The following is a 27924-nucleotide window of genomic DNA, read 5'->3' on the forward strand; positions in this document are numbered from 1 at the left end:
GTTGAGGGGTGGCATCTGAGGGGGACCTTCTTGCTGGCACAGGATATCCTATGGCACTGGGGGTGTATCCGAGAGACAAAACCAAAGTGGCTTTAGAACAGATCCACTCTCAAGGGGGTCCATGAATCCACGACTGGACTGATCCACGCATGAGGCACAGCCCTCATGACCTGATCACCCGGAAAGGCCCACCTGGTCCCACCTCTCAATACCTCTCAATGAAGGTTAAGTGTCAACATGAAGTTTGATGGGGACACTCAACCCATAGCACATGTCAAAGTCTAAAACGAGGATCAGACCACTTTAGGAAAGTGAGCTGGGGAAGGTAAAAAGGCATCAGGTATCCACAAGACTGAGGAGGAAAAGAGGTCCCAGGCCAGCTAGGAATTCATGATCACACACGATAGAAACCAGGTCAAACTCACCTTAGCACAAACTACTCTCCCTAAGCTAGGAGGAGCTAACCAAGAGCTGCAGGAAGTACAGCCTCTGGCACAACTGTACATCCTACCTTGTCTTTCTGTCTGTGGTGGCAAGTCTCTCCTGGTTTCTCACAGTTCTTTCTGCAGACAAAATGTCTCATTGTTGCTAAAAAAAAAAAAAAAAAAAAAAATCCACCAACAGCCCTAGATGCATATAGTCCCAGTTTAGCAGGTCCAGAAGAGAAACAGAGCTTGTTGTCCCAGGATTCATGTAGAAATCCCAGTGAAAGATTCTGACCAGCTCTGATTGGGTCATGTGCCTACCTGTTGGACCAGTCGCAGTTGCCAAGGAGACAGGATGCTATGATTGGCCATGCCTGGATGGTGAGTCCATCCCTATGACCAGAGGGGCAGGGTGCTCTAACTGACAGCTCCTTCAGAACTATATGGAATGGGGATAGGAAAGGAAATACACCAAGTGGTGTGTGTGTGTGTGTGTGTGTGTGTGTGTGTGTGTGTGTGTGTGTTCATAACATGTTTGAGTTCACTATAATGTATAATTATACTGCACCATTTAAAACATACATATATGAACTGCATGGACTGAAGAGGGTAGCTCTCCGAGGAGTGGTAGGTGGATGAATACCGTGGAGCCATCCCAGGCACCAAAAGAAAGGCTATGCATGTTTAGGATGAGAGCCCCTTATGTTTCCCTCTATTCATGATCTTTCCAGGAGCTCTTCATCTACAGATGAGCATTTTCATAAATATAAATTCACAAAATTACACAATTTACATGTAAAACAGGGCCAGTTTCCTCATGAGGTTCATAAACCAGCTCTGAGGCAATTCTAAAGGAATTGTTCTAAAATTGTTTTTAGCATTAGCAATATTGCTAGAAAAAAGGCAGAAAGGCTCCCAAGGTGACTACTTGGAAGGACAACTTTCATTGAAATGTAGAAGCATTTTTTTTTCAAAATCTAGATTATGTGTAAGATGATTTTGAAAATAACAAAATCAATACAAACATAGTACCAAAATATGTGTGCGCCCACAGAGCAAATGCTTTCCTTTTGCGTCTAAGCATTTGAGGAAATGAGAAGAGGTGTGAACTTGTCTTAGTTACAGATCAGGGTTTTTAACTTGAGTCTCTAATCTGTTTACTGTCAATCGCATCAGGACCCCCTGGGAGCCTATTAAAATAAGAGGTGACTGGCCCCACCCCAGAGGCCCTAGTCTGGTGTGTCTGGGTGGGGCCAGGTGCTGTTATTTTCTGGATGCTCCACGTTTGAGTTTTGACCATCTACCAAGTCTGCAATCCACTGTTCTGAAACACTGTTTCTCCGAGTATAGCTATAATCTTCCTGCACCAGAATCTGAGAGTCTGTTCAACTGCATAGTTTGGGGCCCCATCCAAGCCTGGTAGATCAGGCTTGGTGGAAAGCATGGCTATGACTTTATAGTTTATTAAGATCCCAGGTGACTTTATAAAATTTTTATTTTATAATAATTATAGATTCGCAAGAAGTAGAAAATATCTTCAGGAAAAGAAGTCTTAATTTATTAAGGATTTTTGTGTTTAAGATGTAAAAAATACTATTTTCTTTCTTTCTTCCTTTCTTTCCTTCTTTCTTTCTTTCTACTGACTTTATCTGGTTTGAGGATAAGGGGAATACTGTCCTCATAAGTGGAATTGTTGAGTTGGGAAGATTCGCACGCTCTTTTGCCTTCTAGAAGAGATGTGTAAAGTTATTGTTGGTTTTTCTTCGAATGCTTGGTAGGATTCTCTGTTGAAACCATTTGGGACTGGAAATGTCTTTCTCAGGAAATTTAAAACTATAAATTTAATTTTTATTGTTATAGAATTATTCAGATTATTTTATTAATCTTGGTTGAGTTTTGGTAGTTTGTGATTTTTAAGGAACTGGTCCGTTTCTTCCGAGTTTTCAAAAACATCAGCCTAAAGTTGTTTATAGTAGTCCTTTATTCTTTTAATGGCAGCAATATCTATGGTAATAATCTCTTTCATTCCTGATATTGGTGATTTGTGTCTTCTCTCTTTTCATCTATGTTAGTCTTGCTAGAGGTTTATTAATTTTATTGATTTTTTTCCCAAAGAGCCAGTCTTTTGTTTTATTGTTGTTTTCTGTTTTTCACTTCATTGATTTTTGTTCTTATCATTATTAGTTCCTGCTTTTCCTGTGGTTTAGGTTTGTTACTCTTCTTTTTCTATTTTCTTTGAAAAGAAACATAAATTATTCATTTATGATTTTTGCTGGGTGTGGCGGCAAATGCCTGCCGCCCCAGAGCCTCAGCAACTTAGTGAGATCACGTTTCAAAACTAAAATAAAAAGGGCTGGGGAGTGTGGCTTGGAGGTAGAATGCCGCTGGGCTCAATCCCCAGTACTACACACACACACACACACACACACACACACACACACACACACACACACTTTTCTTATTTCTGAGGTAGCACTTAGTCCTACAAATTTTTTTCTTGGCACTGCTTTAGCTGAAGTCTATATTTTTATGTTAGTATCTAATTATTACATTATATTTATAATTACTTATAAATGAAATACAGTAATATATTTATTTTCTCTTCTTGCGTTTTTTGTGAGTTGCTTGACGTTAGTTAGCGTTCCACTTGGCTTATCTAAATTTTTGTACCACTTTGCATAGCTCTCCTAGTGGTAGCACAAGTACATCATGACTCATCGCAGTCTACACATATGGATGCTTTGCCACTTCAAACAACGTGCAGAAACCTGACTTCCATTCTGGTTCCGTTACTCTCTTTACTTTTGAAGTATGATTGTGCTAAGTATTTCCTCTAAGTACCCTCGTTACATCAGGTGGTGTTATCATTTTTGCTTCAGCCATCAAATATAACTTAAGAAATTCATGAGAAAAAGGACAGTCTATCGCTTTCCCCCATTCCATGACTCTTTCCTTTGTAAAATTCTAAATTTTCTTCTGTCATCATTTCTCTGTTGGCTGGAAAACATCCTTCTTACTGGTGACAAAGTCTCTTGGTTTCTCTTTCTCTAGGAATGCTATTATTTCTACTTCTCTCCTAAAAGGTGTTCACCAGGTGGACAACTGATGACTGGCAGTACTTTTCTCTCAAAACTTGAAAGATGTACCACTTTTCTCCGGTCCCCATAGTTTCTGGTGAGAACTCTGCTGTCCTTTGAACGGGTGTTCCCTCTGGATATCGTTTCTGTCTGGTGGCGTCAAGGCTTTTTTCCTTCTCTTTTAGTTTTGTTCTTAGAATTATGATTGTCTTGGTGTGGATTTCTTTGGGTTCACCCAAAGAATTTGAAATTCTCTCAGCTTCTTGAATCTGTAAATTTTTCTTTTTCCAGATTGGGGAAATTTTCAGCTATTATTTCTTCAAGGTAAGGTGACTTTTAAACACATTTTAAGGAGCTGGGCATGATGGTTCACGCTTGTGATCCCAGTACTTGGGATGCTGGGAGAGTAGGCTCACGGGTTCAAAGCCAGCCTAAGAAACTTAGAGATGCTCTTGACAACCTGGTGAGACCCTGTCTCCAAATAAAAATGAAATCGGGCTGGGGATGTAGCTTGGAGGTAGAATGCCTCTGGGTTCTATCTCTAGTGCCAAAAAAAGAAAAAAAAATACATTTTAGGTTAGAGAAACATTGCTCTAGAGTAGGTTCAGGGATCTAAGGACCCTTCAGATTTTATGCAAAACACTTTAAAGTGTTCACTTTTTAGGAGGGTGTTCATAGCTTTCAGTATTTTCTCAGAGGATTCCATGACACTGTCTGTATTTTTATAGCATCAAAAGCATTGATTTATGGCCTGATTAGATTATTTTTGGTCTTTATGTTTAAAGTCAGTAAGAAACTAGCTGATGTCCTTTCTTTCCCTGTACTACGTTTGTTGAATTCCTATGGCCCAAAGATTTTTCCAACAGTGTTTGGGAAAATATGATCGCTCAGATGAATATTTTTTGAATGCCTAATATGTGTTAGACAAATATTTTTTTCTCCAAGTCAGTGAGAAGGAAATGAGTTTTTTAAAAAATTTATGTTTTGGAGGGGTTGTGAAAAGTTCTGAGTAAGAAAGCTAAGATCAAAGTTGGCTGCGTTTACTTGTGACTTTCCCTTTAAAACCTGTTCCTTACTGCTCTGGGCTGGATACACCAGCATCAGCGATCAAATTACAACCCTGAAAGCACAAACTCACACTCCTATTACCCAGGGATGCTCCTACTCCCATCATGGCTCTTTGCACGGCTGGTTTAGGGTGCTCAGGACGCCCTGGCCAGGTGCTCCAGCTGCCCCCTGAGCGTCCCCCTCTCACCTGCCGCCCACCTTCTGGACTGACTGGGGCTCCCCCTCAGAGCTCAGAGTGGGAAGCTCTCTCCTAAGCCCAGAGTTGGGCACTCCTCCATCCTCACTTATGCTTGTCACACCATCTGCTGATCGCCTAATCGTCCTCCAATCAGACCATGAGACCCTCGACGGCTACGGCCCCGGCTCCTGCACCAAGCTAAGACATGATGCGAGCACTGCTTCCAATTGGCGTTCACCCCCGCTGCCTGGTGGAGCCACGCCTCCATCCCTTCCTGGATGTCATAAATATCTACGAGCTTCTTCATATAAAGGTGTGGAAGCCAGATGTTTGGCCCTTCCCCAGCAGGTTTAATTGTTCCCGAGTTCTCAAAGGCATCTGTTTATTCATTTGCTTCAGACTGTTCCAGTATCAAGAGAAGGCTATCAGTTTTCTCTGGCTGGAATGTCTACCTCCCCATAGTTTGCAAATTCAGACAATACTGACGTCTGCCATTTATTTTCCTTCTCTGTCTTACTCTTGGGTCTTATGGGCCCGCTCTGAGTGCATATGCACATATAGACCTGTCTTTCCTATCAGGCTATACGCTCCTTGAGGCGGGAACTGGGCCTCATTCGATCTAGAGTCCCCGGGGACTGGCACGAGGAGCACTGCACAAATGCTGGTCGAAGGAAATTGGATGTTAGATCAGTAGAGCTTTGTGGTTGCTCACGATTGGACCACACGTTTCTTTGTCTTTCCACAGATTCACTTCCTGTTTATCTTTTATCTTTTCATTCTAAAGTACCACGAATCCTGTCTTGGAAGTGAGTTAGAGGCAACATGTTTTCAAGTAACTTTTGTTTCCCTCAGGTACTACCTTGGCCGTCGGATGTATATCGTTATTTCTGAGCCAGACATGATCCAGCAGGTGTTGGTTGAGAACTTCAGCAACTTCACCAACAGAATGGTACGTAGCTTTCTCTCCGAGTATTGAGGGATGGAGGAATCAGCCTAAGATGCTAGAAACACGTGACGGACCTAATAGGGAGATTGTGCGGCTTCCTGTTGGATTTTAGTCAGTTCCACTGAAAACTACGGTTGTTGTTGTTGTTTTTTTAAAGGGTGCACTGGATTGCTACAAAAAGGTGGTATTTACACTGAAGGAACACTGAAAGATAGCCAAAGCTCAAGAGGATTTAAGGCTAGTAAAAATGCTAAAACCAGGCGAGTTTTCTAAAGTTGTGTTCAAAGCTAGACCAAGGAACTTTGAGCAAGGTGACGCATACCTGCAGGGAAGCAAAATCCCGAGGAACTTACGCTTATGTCTTTTCCAGAAAGAACAAAATATTAAGGCCAGAAAGGGAAGAAAACAAGATCAGGAGGGAACTCGACCCCCAAGTCAAAGCGAGAGTGTGTAAGAGGACCCTTTATACTCGTTCAAGACTCCAGCCTACTAAAGAATGCACATGCCCCATCAGTTTTGCAAACTATATATCCTGCTTTTTATCTTTTTTTGTGCAGTAATGGGAAATTGAACACAGGGACATTCTACCTCTGAGCTATAACTCTTAGTGAAACAGGGTCTCACTAAGTTGTGGAGGGCCTCCGTAAGTAGCTGAAGCTGGCCTCGAACCTACAATCCTTCTGTCTCAGCGTCCCTAGTACTTCCAAGTATATACAAGCATACCACCATGCTTTTAATCTTTGATGAAAAAGGAATCTCAAAAAATGAGAACGGTGACAGAAAATGGTGGAGGACAATGCTGTCCATATCTTCCAATAATGAGAAGGGAATTGTAGCAGGAATTCACTTTCTCCTTTTCATAGAAAAAGTCTAAAGTGAATTAACAAACAGATGCCTATGAGAATTCTGACAATTGTGTACCACACATTTTTTTTGAGGGGGGGAAGAGATGTCAAATTAAACCTCACTCTGCATTCTTAAAGGGATTGCGGATAATGTATTTACTCTTTTGTTGATCATTTGGCAAACATTTAAATACCCGCCACAGTCTGGTCACTGTCTAGAGGCTGATGATAAAGAGAGAAGACAAGAGCGTGGTAGTGCACGCTGGTAATCCCAGCATTTGGGAGGCTGAGACAGAAAGATTGTGGTACTTAGTGAGGCCCTTTGCAACTCAGTGAGACACTGTTTCAAAATAAAGAATAAAAAATAGGTGGGGTGTAGCTCGGAGATAGAATCCCTTTGGGATTGAGAGAGGGGGGGGAGAGAAAGAGAGAGAGAGAGAGAGAGAGAGAGAGAGAGAGAGAGAGAGAGAGAGGGAAGAAGAAGAAGAAGAAGAAGAAGAAGAAGAAGGAGGAGGAGGAGGAGGAGGAGGAGGAGGAGGAGGAGGAGGAGGAGAAGGAGAAGGAGGAGGAGGATGAGGAGGAGGAGAAGAGAGAAGAAGGAGACAGAGAGGAGGAGGAGGAGGGAGAAAAAGGAGGAAAAAGAGGAGAAGAGGGGAGGAGAGGGAGAGAGAATGAGGGAGAGAAGAAAAGAAAAATAAGGAGGAGGAGGAGGAGGGTGAAGACACGAGCATTTTAATAAGAATTGCATTGAATCTGTGATGCCTTTTGGTAGTATGAGGAGGAGGAAAATGAATGTTGAGGAAGAAAACAGTTCAAACAAGGTTCCATCCCTCCAGTTTTTCACCACCAATCTCACTAATATGTACAGGGAGGGAGGGAGGGAGGGGAGAGAAGGGGCGGTGTATGAAACACACAAGTCGTGTGTGTATATGTGTTTGTATTACTTTGACTCTCACTATGATACATAATTACATTGCATCAATAATGGTATTTAAAAAGAGACAGAGGTGGCGCAGCTTGTAATCCCAGCATTTGGGAGGCTGTGACCGGAGGATTGTGGTTTGTGAACAGCCTCAGCTACTTTGTGAGGCCCTGTTTCAAAATAAGGAATAAAACATAGGGCAGGGGGTATAGCTCGGAGGTCAAATGCCCCTGGGTTCCACCCCCAGATCCACAAAAATAAATAAATAAACAAACAAACAAATAAATACATAAATAAAGAGAGAGAGAAGGCATGGTCTGCTCTCAAGGAGCTCACAGTGTAGCGAGGGAGGCAGATGGCAGAGGTCAGCACAGCCAGCATGGGAAATGTCCCTGCAGCAGAAAGCTCAGGGCCACGGGGATGTGAACAGGGTAGCTTGCTGGGGGTGAGATGCCTGGGCTGCGTCTTAAACCAACCCCCTGGACTCCTCCTGCGTCCAGTACTGTGGAACCATCCCGGGTGGTTAGGTCTGTTTGTTTGCGTTTGTCATCACAAGAACTTAGGAGCAACGCAGGCTCCCCGAGCTTAGACAACCAGCCCCGGCCATGCGACCAGCTGGAGGAAGAGCACAGGTTTGTTTGCATCCATCTCCTGGCTCAAGGTCAGAGCTCTTTTTACTGCACTATTACAGTGGCCGCCTCGGGGGACATTTCTGGATGCGAAGGTTTAATCGGGTAATTGGCCACTGACCCAAAACCTGCTCATCTTCCAGCCCCAGAGCAGCATGCCCAATTCCAGACACCACGTGGCCACTAGGCGGGGACTGCCGCGTGGCCAAAAGGATTGCAGAGGCTTAACCTCTTCTCTGCTGCTTCTGGGTTCTCTTCCTGAGCAGGGCGCTGCTATACCCCTGCCCAGAGACTCCTGAGCACCTTCTGCCCCACTGGGCTCCTCCAGGCTGAGCCCACGGTTCAGTGTAGACTGTTAATCCGCTAGACTCAGCAAGTGGAAAGGGAGCCGAGGGACACGGCCACCACATGAGTGGACAGCGAAGGCGCTCCAGGAGCCTCCATGGCCTGGAGCCCACCCGAGTCCCCGAGCAGCGTGTCTCCACAGGATACCCAGGATGCACGACCAGAGAGCTGACCCGGAAGAGGACCCGCTCTGACTGGTGTGAGGGGAGCGGACAGACTCAACCTCTGTGTTTGAGCAGAGGGCACCAAAGAACATGACTCTTAGCCTCAATTGATTTCTCCTCAAACCATTGACCGGCTCCCCCTAATTTCTTCCTAAGGTCTGGAGGTGCAGGGCCCCAAATTCCAGAGTATGGTTCCAGTTTCCTTCCTCTTCCACTCGACACAGGATTAAGCCTTCATCATTAAGTTCGAGTCCCCCAGACAAGATTTAAGGGCCCCATCACTTAGATCGATTCCACATGCTCCCACCTAACCACCCACTCTCCCAGTCCCAGCAGTCACTGCAGCCGGCCTGGGCCCTCCATCCTCTCCCCAGCCTGCCCCTGGACCTTTCCATGCGCTGACGGTCCCCTAGAATGGGAGGCCACGGGACGGGGGGCAAGCCTTTATTGGCAGGGTGAGCTTGAAAAAATCACTTCTTTGAGTCTCTTATTTCTCCTTTGGAAAATGGGGACACAGTCTACCTCCCTGAGCTGCTATGAAGCTCGCTGGGGCCAGGCTTATAAGCCCCATACAGTATGTGGCAGGCAAGACAAGCACTCCTTGGAGCGGCCTTTAGCAAGAAAACCCTCTTTCTCTTCTGCACCCATCCAAACCCCAGCCGCCCTTCACGGCTCTCCTTAGAGTCTGCCTCCTCCAGGAAGCCTTTGCTGCCCCGTCCACACTCGCTCTTCTGCCCGTTCTTTGAACTCTTCTGCGCTCACTGATCCGAGACCCCCATTTTTTCGACGGATCCCACGGTGCTTTCTACTCTTTACAGTAAAGGAAATTACGACTTTTGCCGTAATTACGTGGTCGTGAGTTCTTTGAAGGCCGAGAACTCTATCTTCTACTTCTTTCTTAGACCCCAGTGACCAAATGCAGCAGGACTCTTCTGTATCCAATATATTCTTGTTCAAACCAAACTGGATCTCTGTGAACTTGAAGTAGGAATGTCACGTGACCATGCACATCCGCTGCCCACTACTCCAGGAAGGACACCCACAAAGACGGAAAGAGATCCCGCGTGGCTTAGATCTCCAGGGAACCCTAGTATTTATCATTTTCCATCTGGGGACGTATCCACTTATCTTTCACTTTGTTTATGGTCTTTAAGCCAATTCCATATTCATGATAAAGCAACCCTCGGTGGCTCAAATTTTTTTTAAAAAACAGTCAGTAGAGTGGGATTTTCTTGCAGGTTTTTGAAAGTCAAATTAAACTGGGTTCCCTTTTTTCCATACGCTTATTTATCTGCTGGAGGAATTCGAGGAGATTAGTGAGGCATGATTTCTCCTTCCGGACACCAGGCTGTCTTCTGTCTAATAAGCCCTGCTTACTTAAGTGTTCAGAGAGTCAGCTTTATTATACATTCACTCAGTAAACATTAAACGCTTGCTCCATGCAAGCTTTCCCGAAACGGTCCCTTGTGGTGCAGAAACACCTCTGCGTGGTAGTTTGATGCATTAAGTGAAAAGGAGCTTAAGGAAAGCAGAGCTTCTTTTTCCAACGCTGAGGGTCTGTCCCTGCTCACCAGGCCAGACCAGGGAGCCTGGTGGAGACTGGTGACTCGGGAAGCTGATGTGAGCTGCGAGCATCCGTGAGGGATCTGTGGAGCACACTCACTGGAGGTGGGGTGATGCTGCAGGGAACTCCCCGACACGCGTCAGCATTGGACAAAGATTTGAATTCCCAAATCGTTGGATATTTATCATTTTCCAAACTGCAGAACAGTGGTCTGAACAGACATGCTCAGACTGAGGTGGTGGGTCTCACCGTGCACTGTCCCGTCCACGACTTTGGTAGCCCTGGAGCTTGCGTGGTGTCTGGGCTCCATCTTGACCATTTTCCACGTGGAGTCCCTGAGCCTCTTTGGGGGACGCAGGACTTCCTGCAATCACTCCATGTCGGTGCAACCACAGTCCACCGTTACACCCAACTACGCAGTCTTAGTGTTCCCGAACCCCAGCTGCCCCAGACCCTCAGGTCTTAGAGAATTTTCCTTGAATTTTTCTTTTCTTTTTGGTACTTGGGATTGAACCCAGGGACATACTACCTCTGAGCTATAATCCCATAACCCCTTTTCTTATTCTTTTTTTTGAAACAGTGTCTCATTAGGTTACCTAGGGTCTCACTAATTGGCTAAGGCCGACCTGGAACCTGTAATCCTCCTGCCTCAGCCTCCCAAGAACTGGGATTACAGGCAGGCACCACCATGCCCAGCATGGACGTCTTAAATGAGCTTTTTTGGTTGTCAGGTATTCAATGATGTCATGAAGGACTCTGGCTTTTTGTGGTTTTTTTGTGTTTTTTGTTTTTGTTTTTTAATCGTGGAAACTGAAGCCAAGCCCATGTGAGAGCAGAAATGGTCAGCACCAGTGGTAGAACTTGTTCTTGGCCTCCCGTGAAGGCCCAACGTTGAGGTGTGGGATGGGTGATAGGAGATGGGCTGGTCTTCAGCCCACGACCGTTTGCTCCATTTGGATGGGGCGGGGGACACGGAGATGTGTCCAGTCCTGAAACCCGCTGCTGTGGAGGTGTGGGCTGTGGTCCAAGATGGTGGCATGGAGAGTGGGCGCAGCCGTAGGCTCACTTGACCCCAGTTGTGCTGCTTGGATGTGAAATGGAGGTGGGATGGGTGACAGGAGTACGTCTCCTCTAATCGTTTGGATTTAGAATGTCCCCTAGCCCTCCTGGAAACGAGGCAGCCATGTTGGATGTGGGCTTGGTGGCCAGGGAGGGGCCTTGGGGGGGGGCCTTGGGGATTATATAAGGTCCTTCCTCCCCTTGTTATCTCTCTGGCTTCTGACCTCCATGATATGAGAGCAGCGCTCTCTCCCTCCCTCCCCCCTCTCTTTCTCTTTCTCTCTCTCTCTCTCTCTCTCTCTCTCTCTCTCTCTCTCTCCCTCCCTCCCTCCCTCCCTCCCTCCCCGCCCCACTGCCATGACCTGAGCTCTGCAGACCAGACATGACATGGACTAAACCTCTAAAATCTCCAAAACTGTGAGCAAGTAAACCTTCCTCAGCCGGGCGTGGTGGCGCACGCTTGTAACCCCAGCATTTAGGAGGCTGAGACCCAAGGAGCGCAGTTCACGGCAGCCTCAGCTACTTAATGAGGCCCTCCGCAACTTAGTGAGACCCTGTTTCAAAATAAGAATAAGGTAGCCGGGCGTGGTGGCGCACGCTTGTAATCCCCGCACTTGGGAGGCAGAGACAGGAGGATCACGCAGGTTCGAAGCCAGCCGCGCACTGGCTTAGGAGACCCTGTTTCCAAATAAAAAAATTGTAATAATAGGTCTGGGAGTGTAGCCTGGAGGTAGAAGGGCTTCCAGGAACCCCAGTACCACAAAATAAATAAGTAAATAAATAAGAATAAAAAATAGGGCAGGGGGTAAAGCTCGGAGGTCAAATGCCCCTGGGTTCCATCCCCAGACCCACAAAAATAAATAAAATAAAATAAATAAATAAAGTGAACCTTCCTCTAAGTCACGTGTGGTCAGGCTTATTAGATCCCAGCAATGAAAACGTTGACTGAAACAGGTAGGTACCAGCCTTCAGGGTCTCCCCTGCAACGCAGCGATCACCTCTTCAGGCATAGATAGAGCCACTGACAAATGTCACATCTAAAGCCATGTGATAGCGAGTGTCAGCCGTACCCAGAAGCTGTGTTAGTCGGTCGCCATCCACCATTGCCAAGCTATGGGACCAGCCAAGATGTCCATCAACAGATGAATGGATTGCAAAACTGTGCGATATGTACACAAGGGAATTTTACTCAGCCATAAAAAAAAATACAACTGAGGTATTTACAGGGAAATGGATGGATCTTGAGGACATTATGCTAAGCGAGATTAGTCAGTTGCAAAAAGTCAGGAATCAGATGCTTCCCCTAATATGTGAAAGCTAGGGTGAACGAGGTCATAGGAGGAACTCCGGGTGAAAAAGGAGATCCTATAGAGGAGCAAGCAAGGCAACCTAACTGAGGGGATGGGAGGGGGGAGAAGGAAACCATCTTTAAAGCACCTGATGTACTTATTCATATCGAAGTCAACCACTAAGCCAAGCATGGGAGGGAGGGGTGGGGAGGGAGTGAGGTGGGGACTGGGCGGGGGCCGGCTGGGTGATGTGCGCATTTATGCCCACACAAGTTTTTTACCCCATTAGGATGTATAAATACAATGCACTAATAAAGCCATGTGATGGATTTGGTGAGGGTTTTATGCAGATCTATAAAAGTTCAGGGGCCTGGCCGCCCCAGGGTTAGCCTCTCAAAGGGCTGCTTCATCCACTCACCCCATGGCGTTAGAATCAGCCGGTGAGTCACTGGGAACCCGCAGCTCTCTTGGCCCTGGCTGAGATGACTGAAAGGAGGAGCAGATTAGTCACAGGAAACCTTGTTACTCTCTGCATCTGCAGCCTCACCCCTTCCAGAGAAGCGGGGAATGTGCAGGCCCATCACAGAGTAACTCAGCAAGGAGGACCCAATTCTGAGCTGCTCCTCTCCTCTGGCCACATTTGCAGACCTGTCCATCTAGAGTTCCTGGGCCCCGTTCCCTTAACTGAAACACAGCAAGTAAATAAAGACGTTCAGGTTCAGGTTTACAAACGTGCTAGCTACGATTTTCATGAAGAGGTTGCTGGGTATGACCAAGAGAAGCTCTCAGTGCTTCACGCAAACCTGGAATTTTTTAAATTTTTATTTATTTACTTTTTTTTTTTTTTTAGCAGTGCACCTCAAGAGAAAAGTCAACCCCACATTCTAGGTCCACAGGTCTGAGCAAGGCAGAAATCCTCCCTGCAAGCACAGCCAGCCAGCAGAAAGCAGGGAAACCTGAAATGTGGGAGTAACCTCATTTGCCCGACACCCCCTCTTCTTATTTCTAGTGGGGATTGAACCCAGGACCTTGAACTTGTTAGGCAAGTGCTCTACCACTGAGCTACATCCTCAGGCCCTTTTGTAAGATTTGTATTTTGAGACAGGGTCTTGCTCAATTGCCCAAGCTGGCCTCGAATTTGCAATCCTCCTGCCTCCATCTCCTGAATAGCTGGGATTACAAACATGTGCCACCGTGTTCAGCCGGGCCCTCCCTTCTGAAGTAGGTCCTTTAGTTCTATGTGAAATGTTTCTGTGATGCAGGCATCCAGCACTGGAAGCTCCTCTCTGGTTGAGGTGCTGATGGGAAGTGCCAGGGGCAGCAGGATGGGGTGCTGTCCCCTGCCTGGGTGCCTCCCCTTTCACCCGTTCTACTTGTGTCTGGACATGGCTTGTCCTGCAGAATTCAGACACATGGAATTGCATGCAGTCTGTAAAACCCTCTTGGCTGCAAGTTTCTGACATGATGGGTTGGTCTGCACGTTAGCCATCTTGAAAGAAACCGGGTACCTCAGGAAGCCTTAGGACTGAGGACTGAATGGCATTCAGAGGTATTGATTCTCAGAACCTGGGTGTTCTCTCTGCCTTGAAGAACTTTCTTTTTTAAGTGTAAAATCTTGTGGAAGGTTATTTCCTGTTTTTATGCCTTACTGGATTCAGTTCGTCAGGAAGTCAACTTTAGTATTTAAAAAAAAAAAGAAGGAAGTAAAATTTTGTCCTTATATTTATGTCTCTTGCCTTACCTTTTGTGGTGGCACAAGTAGAAATAGATGTGTAAACCAGGAGATTAACCCCTCGCTCTGGGGTAAGAAGTACAACTGCACCACAGAAGCAACTCTAGTCTCACAAGGGGCGTGTTCCCGGCCATGCTGTGGACGTCAATCTCCGTGCCAGCCATCCTGTCCCCCACTCTTCCCTGCCCCAATCTTGTTTACATAACCCCCCTTTCCTTGCCATTCACCCCTCTTCTTTTTTTTATTTTATTTTATTTATTTATTTATTTATTTTTTTGGTGGTACTGGGGTTCCTGGAAGCCCTTCTTCCTCCGGGCTACACTCCCAGACCTATTTCATATTTTTGAAACAGGGTCTCTTACGCCAGCACGGCTGGCTTCGAACCTGTGCGATCCTCCTGTCTCCGCCTCCCAAGCGCGGGGATTACAAGCGTGCGCCACCACGCCCGGCTTTCACCCCTCTTCTAAGCCAGAGCCCAGCAGCATGGTAAAAGGCCTCGGTTTACACGGAAAGGAATGAAGTCCTGTCCCACGTTGGCTGGCTCTGCCTAGCTCAGTGACCCTGGGCCAGTCCTTCAACCTCTCTGAGCCTCAATTCCCACCAGCATTTTATGGAGCCATTTCAGCTTCAAGGGCAGGGCAGAGCTCCCTCTCAGACCCTCAGGAGAACAGCTCCCCACCAGGGACACCCTGCTGCTAACACTGCTGGGGCGAGAACTCTGCTGAGACCCACTGAGGGGTCTCCTTTGAGGATCGAAGGAGCCCTCACCCCCTCCCTGCTCAGGAAAGGCCCGTCACAAGCAGGGCTAACAGAAACAGCCCACGCACGGCTTCCTCCCCTCAGTGGAGAGGCTCCCAGGCAGGGCGCCGTAGCCACGCCATGCTTCTGTTCAAATCAGAAGACGTCCCCGCCACCAGCCGGAGCCAGCTTGGCAGATGGAGCCTGAACTCATTTCTTAGCTCCTGAGCCACGCTGTGAGCCGCGGCCACACCTCACAGCCTCACCTGGTGGCCGCTCTCCGGGGCCAGTCAGAGCCGGAGTGGAGAGAGGGAAGCTGGCATCATTTCAGTGGCCATTTGCTGTTGGCACAGAGGATGAATGACAGTCATTCAGTGCGGGAGGAAAGGAGACCTGTACAATTTTTACTTTTAGTATTTTAAATACTTCTTTCATCTTTAGCAAAGGAAACATCTTTACTATCTCAAAGCACCACAATTCAAGCCCTGCTTGATTGAACTCTTTGTACAGCCAGACTGCAAAAGTCATATATTGAAAAGAGCCTCAAGTAGAGAACTTCAGGTGACAGAATTCTCAAGTCTGGCTGATCGGAATCTGGTGTGGGGGGTGAGGGCGCCAGATGTTTCCTGTATCCAGGTGAGGAAGAGGCAGGTTGTACTATGGCCTTCCTTGAGCATCCAGGAATGGTGGAGATCAGCTTTTTGGCCAAGCATGCCATGCTACGAGCCTGCTTGACATACTGACCACTAAATGAGTTTGGCCATATTGGTATCATGACCACCAAAGTGTCACAGTAGCCCTGGGAATCTTCTGCTTACCTGGAGAACTGTTATCTGCTGAGAATCCCCGTGAGGTAAAGTCAGTCACCTGCCTCCAAGGAGACTTGCAAGAGAGACTGAGGAAGCCAGCAACCGCCCAAAGTCAGGGAGACTGATATGAACCAGTGAGGAATGCATTGCCGCCCACCTCCTACAGGTCATTGAAAGGCGGTGACCTCGGGCCTGGGCAGAAGACAGACTCTGAGGTAAAACTGGGCCAGGAGCTGGGAGTACAGCTCAGTGGCAGAGCACTTGCCTATCATGTGGGAGGCCCTGGATTCCCTCTCCAGCACCACAAAACAAAAGAAACAATAATGACAACAATAAAAATGACCAAGGGATTCCTGGGCAGAGAGGATTCCCTGATGGCTTGTAATATACCTTTTTAAATGTGGTCCATGTCTGAAAAACACTGTCGAGATACTGGGGCCTAATTCCATCACACATCACCATGAAACACTTCTTCCTGAGACCAGAAGCTGCTATCAGTGCAAGAGGCCAGGCTTCCTCTCTTCCTGGCACAGGATACCCAGAACAGCACAACAAGCTTGTGGTCAGTTAAGGGTCCAAAATCTTTTTTTTTTTTTTTTTTTTTTGCGGGTCTGGGGATGGAGCCCAGGGACATTCGACCTCCAAACTACACCCTCTGCCCTATTTTTTTATTCTTTATTTTATTTTATTTTATTTTGGTGGTACTAGGGGTAGAACCCAGAGGCTTTCTACCTCCGGGCTATACTCCCAGACCTATTTTATATTCTATTTGGAAACAGGGTCTCACTAAGTTGCTGAGAGCCTCACTAAGTAGCTGAGGCTGGCTTTGAACCTACGCGATCCTCCTGTCTCAGCCTCCCAAGCGCGGGGATTACAAGTGTGCGCCACCACGCTTGGCCTTTCTTTATTTTTGAAACTGGGTCTCACTGAGTTGCAGAGGGCCTCACTAAGTGGCCGAGGCTGTCCACGAACCATGATCCTCAGGTCTCAGCCTCCCGAATGCTGGGATTAAAAGTGTGCGCCACCACGCCTGGATAAGGCTCCAAAAATCTTTTTAATGTGAGTTATTGCAGGTCATCTATGGTCTGAGTGACTCAATTTTAATTTGAAATATAAATCCATATGGTTATATCCTTTGGTTTTCATGTTATGTTTATCAAGCCTACAAGTGTGTCCAAATGAGTTTTATGATTTAGTATCACTTAACATTGAGATAACTTTGATACATGAACATGGGTGTGAAGCTCAGTGTATTTTGTATAGGTATGCACCCACGTGACCATCACCCCTGCGAGATACAGAGTGTCTCCAGTGCTCCAGAGGGTTCCCTCATGCCACTCCCTACCCTTCCCATCCAGAGTCAGCCACTCCACTGACATCTACCACTAATGGCTTCCTTTTTTCTGCTCTTGAATTTTATGTAAATGAAAACTTATAGTATGTGTCCTTCTGTTCTGGCTTTTTTTTTTCTCAACAGGTCTGTGAGATTCATCTATATTATGTAGTGAAATGCATTAGTTCATCTTTCTTATTGCTATTTAGTATTCTAGCATAAAATACTCAATTTACTCTTCTGTTTTTAGACATTTAGTTTGTTTCCAGACTTTTCTTTTTTTATGGGTCTGGGGATGGAACCCAGGGGCAATCGACCTCCGAGCTACACCCCCTGCCCTATTTTTTATTCTTTTATTTTGAGTCAGGGTCTCACTGAGTTGCAGAGGGCCTCACTAAGTAGCTGAGGCTGTCCGCGAACCGTGATCCTCAGGTCTCAGCCTCCCGAATGCTGGGATGACAAGCGTGCGCCACCATGCCCGGCATGTTTCCAGACATTTAGTTTGCTTTTACTGTTATGAATGAACTTGCTATAGACATATCAGAAAGTGCACTTTGCACCTGCTCCTAGGAGCGGAATTGCTAGGCTGCAGGCAGGTATGCATGTATGACTTTCATACATAGCGCAGAATGGTTTTCTGAGGCGGCTGAGAAAGGTGATGTCCCCACTGGCCCTGGAACAGAGCTCCAGTCAGTTGGTCCATGCCCTAGTCCACACCACCTCAACATTGTTTATAATTATATTCTGGGTGGCAGCGGATCTCACTGTGCTTTTAATTTGTGTTTATCCACTGAGGAGCGAGGCTGTGCACCTTTCTGTACACTCACTGGCCACACAGACGTGTCCCTTTGTGCCTCGGAAGCCTTTTCTCGTTTTTCAAAGGTGTCTGACTTTTTCTGATCCGTTTATTGTCATCCACACGTGCCCTGCTGAGTCTTTGTAGATGGGAGCATTGTGACTCTCTTCCGAGTCCAGGGTTTGCTGCTCTGTCTCCTAATGGCGTTTGTTGACAGTAAAGTCAGGGTGATCAGAGTCTTCTTTTGTGGTTCTGCTTTTGATATTCCGCTTTAGATGCCTACTTCCAAGGTCACAAAGGTATTCTTCTAGAAGTTGTGCTTTACCTTTCCTGCCTAAGACTAGGATTCACCTCCAATTCCTTTTGTACATGACAAAGGTTCGGGTCTGTGTTGATATCCAAATGCCCTGGTACCACTTATTCAGGAGACCACCCAATCCCAACTTAGTGGAACGTGCCCTTGTTATAACTCAGAGACCAGAGGGATGCATTTATTTCTGGACTTGATCTCATGCCCTTGGTCGATTTTCTTATCGGGCCACCCATATCACACTCTTTCAATAGCATGGCGTCATAATAAACCTTGGAAGATGGAGGTGCAAATTCTCCCCATGTATTCCAGTCCTTTGATTCCATGTGTACATTTTTGAGTAACCTTGTCAATTTTTGAAGAACTGATAGCGTAACCATATTGAGTTTTCTAACACACAAATGTGGATTCTCTCTTCATCTAGTTGTTCTTTAATTTAGCTTAGAAATGTTTTATAGTTTCAGTGTAGAGATCCTAACAGTCTTTGTTATATTTGTTCTTGAATATTTGGTAGTTTTATCATTATTGTAAGCTGTATTTTTAAAATTTTGCTTTGCAATTAGTCTTTTACCCTTGTATAGGAATAAAACAGTCTTTTTTAGCCAGGCATGGTGGTATATAACTGTAATCCCAGTACTTGGGAGGCTGAGACCAGAAGACCACAGGATTGAGGACAGCCTCTGTAAGTAGTAAGACACATATACCTAGTGAGACCCTGTTTTGAACCAAAAGTTAAAAAGGGCTGGGGTGTAACTCAGAGGTAGAATGCCCCTGGGTTCATTCCCAAGTACACACACACACACACACACACACACACACACACACACACACACACACACCACATACACACAAGAAATAAAAGAGTTTTTGTTATGATAAACTTGTACCCAACAATCTTATGAATATTAATTCTAATAGTTATTTTTAGTTATTTTTGGATTTTCTGTCTCACACAATCATGCCATCTATAAGTTGTTTTGTTTCTTACATCCCAATTTTTACATATTTCTTGTCTTTTTCTTGCCATATCATATTCTCTATAATGTCAAATTCAAGCGTGATAGTGAACATAATTGTCTTGTTTCCAATCTTGGGAGGTGTTAGGTGTTTCACTATTGAGTACGATGTTAGCTGAAGGTTTATAAATGTCACTCTTCAGGTTGAGAAATTTCCCCTAGATTCATAGTCCACTGAGAGTCATGATCGTGTAGAGGTGCTGGATTTCATCAAATATTTTTCCTGCCTCTATTGACATTTTATGTTTTCTCCCTTACTCCGTTAATACAGCAGGTGACACCGCTTGCTCTTCAAAGGTACATTTCTAGGATAAATCCCTTGTGGTCTCAATGAATTATTCTTTCAGCATTATCACTGGATTCTATTAGCTAATATTTTTAAATTTTTGCATCTCTGTTCATGAGAAATAGTGACCTGTCATTTTTCTTTCCTGCAAGTCTTTATCAGATATTGGAATCGGCCTGTGCTGGCTTGTGAGAAGGAGGTCCAGTTTAATGTTCGGTTGTGACCCCGTGCACGTCAGTCTGCTCAGCTGAGATTTCTGCGAATCAGTCATTAACTATGACAATGGCAAATACAACGTTCAATTGGACCGAGCGAAGTGCAGGAGCCGGTGGGTCTCTGTTTGCTTCTAGACGGACAGAGTTCTATTTGTCTTTGGTTGCTCTACCAGCCAAAGGAATTATTTACCCACCCATTAATTTTCCCCTTCCCCTGTAAGAATGTCCTTGGAGATCATAAAATGTTTTGTTTCCCACATTTCTAGATCTCCCTATGGAAGAAAAAACAATGAGGTTACTTGGGCACTACTTGCTGTGAGTGAACTTATACTGACTCTTCAAAATCACTTTTTAAAAATAATCATTTGGAAGTGAGTGTGAGATGCTGTCTGTATGGGAGCCTCGGAGTGCGGTCCAGGCAATAGGACTTCCTCCTCAGGGAGGTATTTTCTCAGCTGCATTCTACAGGGTGAAAAGGAGCAGACAAAGGAGAAAGGGAATCAGAGTGGGACCGAGACCTTCAGGTAAAGAGAAAATCTAGTTTATGAGAAGGCCAGCCCCTTGAGAGATGAGTCAAGGTACCAAAAAAATAAACCTGCATGCCAGGAATGGCTCAAATTGCTTCTAACACATTAACTCGGTTAATTACCCAGTTGTTCAGTCCAAACCCCTTTCCTGTCTTTCTTCCACCACACCCAATCTATCAGGAAATCCTGTTGACTCTGCCTTCCAGAGCATGCCGGATCTAAATGACTGTCCTTCTGTCTCTGTGGCCATCAGCCTGGGTTGGGCCACCACCCTCTCTCTCCTGGACCTTGTGCTCCTCCTGATGGCTCTGCCTGCCTCCTCCCTGGGTCCCCACAATCTATTCTCGACACCAAAACGCCGATTCCTTAAAATACAAGTCAACTCAAGACACACCTCTGTTCATAACTCTGCGATGCCCATGTTGTTCAGAGTAGAAGACCTGCGGAGACCCTTCACACACAGCCCTGGGGCCTCCCCGACCCTGGTCCCTCCCTCCTCTCCAGCACCAGCTCATCTGCTCTTAGCAGGCTTGCTGTGGTGGTTCTCTGGAGCTAGACGTCCCCTCCCCACTGGCTCCCATGAGCTTTGCTCAAATGTCACCTGTTCCAAGAGCCGGAGGCCGACAGATCCATTTAATATCATGCCTTTCCCTGTTCCCACCGACTACACAATTTACTTCTTATGTGTTTTGTCTGCCTTCTCCCACTGGAATTAATGAGGCCAGGAGACTTTGGTTTGTTTCCAAATCTTTTCCAAGCACTTAAAGAAGGGCCTGGAACATACCAGGCCCTCAATAAATAGTTAAGTGAGAAGCTTCGCAGCCATAGTGAGAGTTATGGAATCATTTCCAGTTCACAGACTGAGAAACTGAGGCCAGAAAAACCCGCTTTAAAGGCAGGCCACGCTCCCTAGACCATACTGTGACTGCTTCACTATCTTGCCCAAGCCTGGGGTAGTGTCTCAGTCAACATTCTCCCCGTTATAATCCAAAGACCTGACTGTGTAACTTGGGAAGGAAGATTTATTTGCTCACAGGTTTCTTGGGGATTTGAGGGTTCAGTCCATGTGAGACCAGGGACTGTGCATCTCAGAACATGGTGGCAGGAAGCAGAGAGAGGGAGGACGCAAGGGTTCAATTTCACATCATGGAGGCCGGAAGCTAAAAGGAGCAAGCAACCAAAGGAATTCCAAGATACACGCATAATCCCTAAGGCCGCACCCCCAGGCCCCCTTCTCTAGCCATAGCCCACCGGCCTAGGTTACCACGCAGATAAACCCACTCCAATGGATTAATCTACTGACGAGATTATCACCCTCACGACCTAACTGTATCAACCTTGAGCTCTTCAGGGGCCATTCGATACCTGACCATAAGAGGTAGACAGTGTGGCCTGGGCTTCCAGAAAGCCCCACTCATGCCTTCAGATGATCACTGCAAAGAATTGGCAAGAGCCTGCTGGGTCTTGTAAACCAAGTTAGAAAATTTGTATAAGGAGAAGCTGTCAGACAGGGCTAGGTTGGTGAGTTTTTTAAATATATTTTTAACTAGTTTTAAAACAAAAGTTTTACATAATAGGATGCCGAGAGAGAGAGAGAGAGAGAGAGAGAGAGAGAGAGAGAGAGAGAGAGAGAGAGAGAGGATGAGAATATGTGTGTGTGTGTTACTGAAGACTGAACCTAGGGGCATTCTACCTCTGAGCTATACCTCCAACCCTATTTTATTTTTTTATTTTGAAACAAGGTCTCACTACTTATTTTTTTTTTTTATTTTGAAACAGGGTCTCGCTAAATTTCTGAGGCTAGCCTCAAACTTACAACCCTCCTGTCCCGGCCTCCCAAGCACTTCCCAGAACTTTACAGGCATGCACCCGTGTGCCTGACATATTTTGATAATGTGCCCACTCTATAAGGTTTAAATCAGTTTAAACATGCCTATCTTCTCAAACATTTATCATTTCTTCACCTTAAAAAAAAATTCAATATCCCTTCTTCTAGCTTTTAGAGATATGCAATACTTGTTATTTAAGTCCACCCTACTGTGCAATAGTGCCCCAAAACTTCTCGGTCCTGTCTCACTGTAACTCGGTACCCACTGGTCAACCTTCCCCAGACTCCCTCCCCTTGCCTCTCCCCAGCCTCTGATAACTCCCATTCCACTCCCAACTTCTGTAGCACCAACAACAAGGTCCCGTTGACTACAGTGTAGAGAATGGACGAGCAGGCTCACGCTGGAGGCAGAGAGGGGTGCTGGGCTCATGGTGACCCACGCCCGGGCAGTGGCTCGGGGACCAAGAGAGGTGGCCCGTCTCCCCGTCCAAGACTTCAGAGATGTGACACACAGGATTTTGGCAGTAAGAGAAGATGATTCAGGTTTGGGGTCTGGGTTAGAATAAGTTTTTCAAACTTTTTTTTTTTTGGACATGACTTACAATAAAAAATAGATTCCCCATGTTGACACAGAACACACACACTTTTTGAATATGCTCAACAACAAAATACAGACCCTCACCTGTTAAATGCTTTATTTCCCCCAGTGTTGGGGACTGAACCCAGGGCTCCACACGCACCAGGCGAGTACTCTTACACTGAGCCACACTCCAGTTCTCTATTTTGGAATCTATTCTGTTTCTTTTTTCTATTTCTTTTTCTTAAGCACCGGTTTCCGCTCACTATGTTGATTTTGTGATGGGTTCCGGTCTTCAGTCTGGAAACCCCTGGCCAGAGTTGTCTCCCCAGAGACTCGGCACACAGCTCCAGGATGACAGGCAGCAGTCAGAAAGCCCTGGCTCCCTGGTCCTCTTTTCCCAAGACCCGAGTCCCCTTCCTGCCCTTCAAAGTTACCAATCTGCCCCCCACTCCTTCAGGGAAAGCCCTCAGGACCTTTAAAGGTACCGCTCTGTACATGTAACAGGTAGACATGTGGACAGGGCTGGGAGGGGGCAAGGGCACGTTGTCTAACAGGTCAGAGTTCCAGCTTTGCAAAATGAGAAAAGCTCTGTGGATGGGTGGTGGTGATGGCTGTCCCAAAAGGTGGATGTTCTTTATACTACTGAACCGTTTTCTGAAAAATGGTTAAGAGGGTACATTTTAGGTTACATATATTTTGCCACAATTTTTAGAAACTAGGTGTAAGCAAACTCGGTTTTTAAAATGTCTGGTGTGGTCTTCTGGAGATAAAGTACCTGGGTTGAAAGACTTCTGGAAGGTCATCTAGACTAAGCCCCTCGGTTGCTCAAACTCCCGGCATGGCCTTCCCGATAAACAGCACACAGTTCCTGGTACTGGGAACTTGATACTCAAGACAAGGTGGCTTCTGTTTTACTTAATGTTTTTTGTTGCTGTGTCCAAAATACCCAGTGAGAACACTGAGAGGAGAAGTTGTTTTCTTGGAATTACAGTTTCAGAGGTCCAGTCCAGAGTTGGCCAACTCCAGGGCAGAAACACGGTGAGCAGGTGGGCCATGGTAGAGAAAAGCTGCTCAACTTAGGGGCTGAAAGCTGCCAGGGCCACAAATAGCCCTCAAGGCAATGCCCAGGACCCGCCCCTCGGCCATGCCCCGCCTCTGAACCCTAGCACTGGGGACAGGCTCAACACAGAGCTTCAGGGAGAACGGTCCCAACCCAGCCATAGCAGCTTCTGACTTTTGACTAGTGGGGTAGACCTCCTTAGATAAGCTGCAATCCCGTCCTCCTAACCCCGCCAGCTTCCACTACTATACCCAATAACACCACTATGGGTCACAAAACAACCTAAAGCCCATCTTTAATGTAATAGGCATTCACTAAATATTTATTGAGTACATGCTAAGTACCAGTCTGATTTTCCAAGTCTTCTCTTTTCCAGTTAAACATTCTAAAATCTGACAACTATTTTATATATTGCATTACTTATGTGCTCTAACCATCTAACAGCTGTGTGTATGTGGTGGGAGAGGAGGACTGAGGACTGAACCCAAGGGTGTTCTACCCCTGAGTTGCATCACCGACCCACTGTATTTTGAAACAGAGTCTCACTGTATCACTACACACTGGCCTCGAACCTATGTTTTAGCTTTCCAAGTACTGGGATTACAGGTCTGTGCTACCATGCCCAGCCTGACAGCCCCTTAGAAATGACCAAATTAATGGTCTCCTTACAGTATGACATGTAGAAATGAAACATTATTTTAACCAATGCTCCCTCCCCAAACTTTGCCATTAAAGACAGGAGGATTCCAATGAGTTTTCAGGCAGAGGGTAGGTGTTGTGTAGGTTGGTGGGGAAGGTATTTGAGGGTCATGAGGACAGATAGCACGGAGGGTGAGAGTTGTCCTTTTAGGAGCAAGGTAAAAAAAAATAGCATGAATCCAATCATCGGTGTTAAGGACAGAGCCAAATCCACTCACTCTTGACCCCCATCTGTAATTTATTCTGTCTCCTCAGAACCACATAAACCTTCATTCATTTTCCTTCTAGTGAAATGTCTTAGCAGTGTGGCCTGGGATGGGGCTTTGCCACTCCATAAATACATGTGATGTATGGTTTCCTCCTTTGACTCTGGAACCTAAACAAACAGATTATGTTCCAAAAATTTCATAAAACCATCATTTAGCAGCCACCGCGCTCCTAAAGAATTTCATTCTAAATATAGAGAGGTAGTCCTCTGCAGAAAAAATACCCCAGTGACTTGGCTCTAATATATAATTAAATCCTCTAGATACTTTGCAGTTATGTTTTATGGTTTATTTTGAGTGTTCATATTTTACCAGAAAATTATAATTTTCCTCTAAATAGGAGTTTTTATAAGGCTTTTGAATTATGATGGCTGGTTTCATGTTTCAACTATAATTAAAACAGTGAAGAGAAATAGTGTAACTATAGAGCGCACGTGGTTCTTAAAAGGGCTTGTTCCTGTAATCCCCCTGCCTCCGTGCCCACTGCTGTCTTGGGCTCAGGGACACTCCACCTGTGGCCACTTGGTGGGACAGCTGGCTTTAGAATGGAATGAAATGGCCTGAGAGGAATGACGGGGACTGTAGAGCCCCTCGCAGGTGCTGGGCTCAGCTTCAGTGCCTCGGGGAGGCCTTCCGGGCCATGTCTGCCCTCACTGTACCCATCTCCCTACCTGTCCCTTTGTGACAGTCACTTTTTCATAAGCTGGAATGATATCATTTTTAGTTTATGTGTTTTCTCTAGGACAAAAGCAGAGTTTCTTGTATAACCAAACTCTTGACCCCATGTGAGTCTGCTAGGGAGGCCAGAGCAGAGTCCCGCCACCTGGGGACTTACACAACACAGTTTCACAATTCTGGAGGCAGGAAGTCTGAGGTCAGGGATGGGCAGGGTGGGTGTTGTGTGTGGCCTCCGTCCTTGGCTTGTGGATGCCCATCATCCCTCTGTGCCCCCATGGTCTTCCCTCTGTGTGTGCCTGCGCTGTAATGACCTCTTATAAGGGCACTAGTCGTATCAGATTTGGGCCCACTGTGATGACTCTATTTTTACTCTGGTTACCATCTTAAAGGCTTTATATTTAAATACAATCTCACTCCAAGGTTGTGGGGGTTAGGATTGCAAGATATGGAAGGGGGACAGAATTCTTCCCATGACACAGATATTAGGCATTCAATAAAAGTTTGTTGATTGAGAAAAAAATGAATGATTGACAGGACACAGACCCAGTATGGCAGGCGCGCTCTCGGGAGGGCTCTGCCAGGACATGCTTCTCAGGGGCTCTCCTTTGGCCTTGCCCCTCTCCCCAAGAACCCAGACCCGTGAGACTGTCAGTTCTGGGTCCAACCTCACCGATCTGGCCACATGAAACTATCTGCCACAAAGTTCAGATGTGAACCTCCATCCCAGGAAAGACTGGCCTGTCTCCAGGAAGCCCACCATGTTGGTCTTTGGGGGACCCGCACTCAGCAGAAGCTGAAGAACACACAGGGGCGCTGAGTTGCTTCTATGACAACGACCAGGCTTCTCTATCCTTGTGAGGGAGCTTTCCCACGCTTTGGTCGATGATGATTTTTTTATTTATTTTTTATTTTTTTTGCAGTACTGGGGATAGAACCCAGGGGCATTCTACCTCCAAGCTACACCCATAGCCCTATTTTTTATGTTTTATTTTTGAAACAGGGTCTCACTGAGTTGAAAGGCCTCGCTAAGTAACCAAGGCTGTCCAAGAACCGGGATCCTCCGATCTCCGCCTCCCAAATGCTGGGATTACAAGCGTGTGCCACCACGCCCGGCTCATGATGGACTTTAGCCAGGGTGTTTATTATGAACGTATACTGCGCCAGGGTGGCATCGGCTCTGTGTCCTAACCCCATGCTGTGGCTTCCCATCAGGCCTCAGGTTTGGAGCCCCAGCCGGTAGCCAACAGCATCCTGTTCTTACGTGACAAGAGATGGGAAGAGGTCAGAGGCGTCCTGACTCCTGCTTTCAGTCCTGAAAAGCTAAACGAGGTAAGACACAGGGAGCGCAAGTCCGTGGGGGACTTCAGACCTGAGTGCCTTCGGCTTCTCCAAGCGCCATAAGCGGACTGTGAGTGCACGGCGCATGGCGCTCAGCCTGTCCCGAGGACTGAATGCACCGCGCATAGCGCTCAGCCTGTCCCGAGGCACTGCTCAGGCACTTTGGGGGCGCCCAGAGAAAGCTGCAATGGGGTTTCTCCTGCTTCTGCATAAAATGGATCCGGATCCCAGGAGAGCATGTTAAAATGCAGATTCTGGCCCAGGGGTCTGGCAGAAGGTCCTGTCTGAGCCATGAAGCTCACTTTACTTAGCCAGGAGGTAGAGATGGGAACCGCTGGCATCTGTGTTATGAATTCTGCAGAGCCTCGGGGGTAAGAATTCAAGCCCTTTTGATGCAGAGGGGTAGGTTACCCGGGCAGTTGGGAGCAAGTGACGTTCTGAAGCACGGCTGGAGGGCTCCGCCATCGCCGTGTGAGTTCTAGAAGGCTTGGAGTAGCTGGTCTTCAGTTCAACAACTGAAAGCTCCACTTAGCTTGATCTGAAGGGGCGCACCCTCGTGGCCCTGAGCGAATTCCTATAAATCTTCCGAAGTGTCCTAGAAGAAGAGAGGGCACTGTACTTTCTACTTTAAGCTAAGCCCTCTCAGAAAGTAGCCAGCCTATCTGTTGTCAGGGAAGCTTCTGCCTTCACAGGTGGCCTTTGGGGCTTGGGGCCAGGCGTGATCTGCTAGTGCACTAGCTCACACTCACCCAGCTGAGGGCGACGTGCTCCACTCTAGGGACCCCACTTAGAGGAACACACTTAGGCCTCACCACATCCCCGTGAGATGGACACTGTTACTCTGACCCTTTTGTGGAGGAGGAACTGAGCATGGAGTGGGTAAGCAGAGTGTTCCGATCGCAGCCCGCCCGCACGTAGCAGAGGCAGGACCGGGATCCAGCTCCAGAACGCTCTTCAAGTCTCTGTGGCTGCTTCTTTGGCCCTGTGGGTTTGCAAACGTGCCCTGAAGCCCGGAGACCTGTGTGAGGGGCTGAATGCAGTCTGAGCCTGCAGGGCCTCTGTGGAAAGCTGAGGACTCACAAGCCACTCTTCTCTATGTTCTGCCTAAGTTTGGAACCTACTGAAGTGTGGAAACAGGTTTCAGGAAAAAGAAAGGGGCTGTTCTCCACACCACAGGGGAGTGAGATGGAGCAGGCAGGTTC

General features: G+C 46.6%; 1 protein-coding gene across 1 annotated transcript in view; it reads left to right on the top strand.

Moving 5' to 3' along the window:
- The window catches only part of TBXAS1 (thromboxane A synthase 1), a gene marked incomplete at both ends in the record, with an annotated part of 178816 nt that overhangs the window by 74947 nt on the left and 75945 nt on the right, over positions 1–27924 (top strand). The window contains 2 exons of the mRNA XM_080701748.1: positions 5601–5697; positions 26597–26713. Coding sequence (XP_080557874.1) covers positions 5601–5697; positions 26597–26713 — 214 coding nt within the window. The remainder of the gene's footprint in view (positions 1–5600; positions 5698–26596; positions 26714–27924) is intronic.

This window comes from Muscardinus avellanarius, assembly GCF_963383645.1.
Source record: "Muscardinus avellanarius genome assembly, chromosome: 9".
Lineage (NCBI taxonomy): Eukaryota > Metazoa > Chordata > Mammalia > Rodentia > Gliridae > Muscardinus > Muscardinus avellanarius.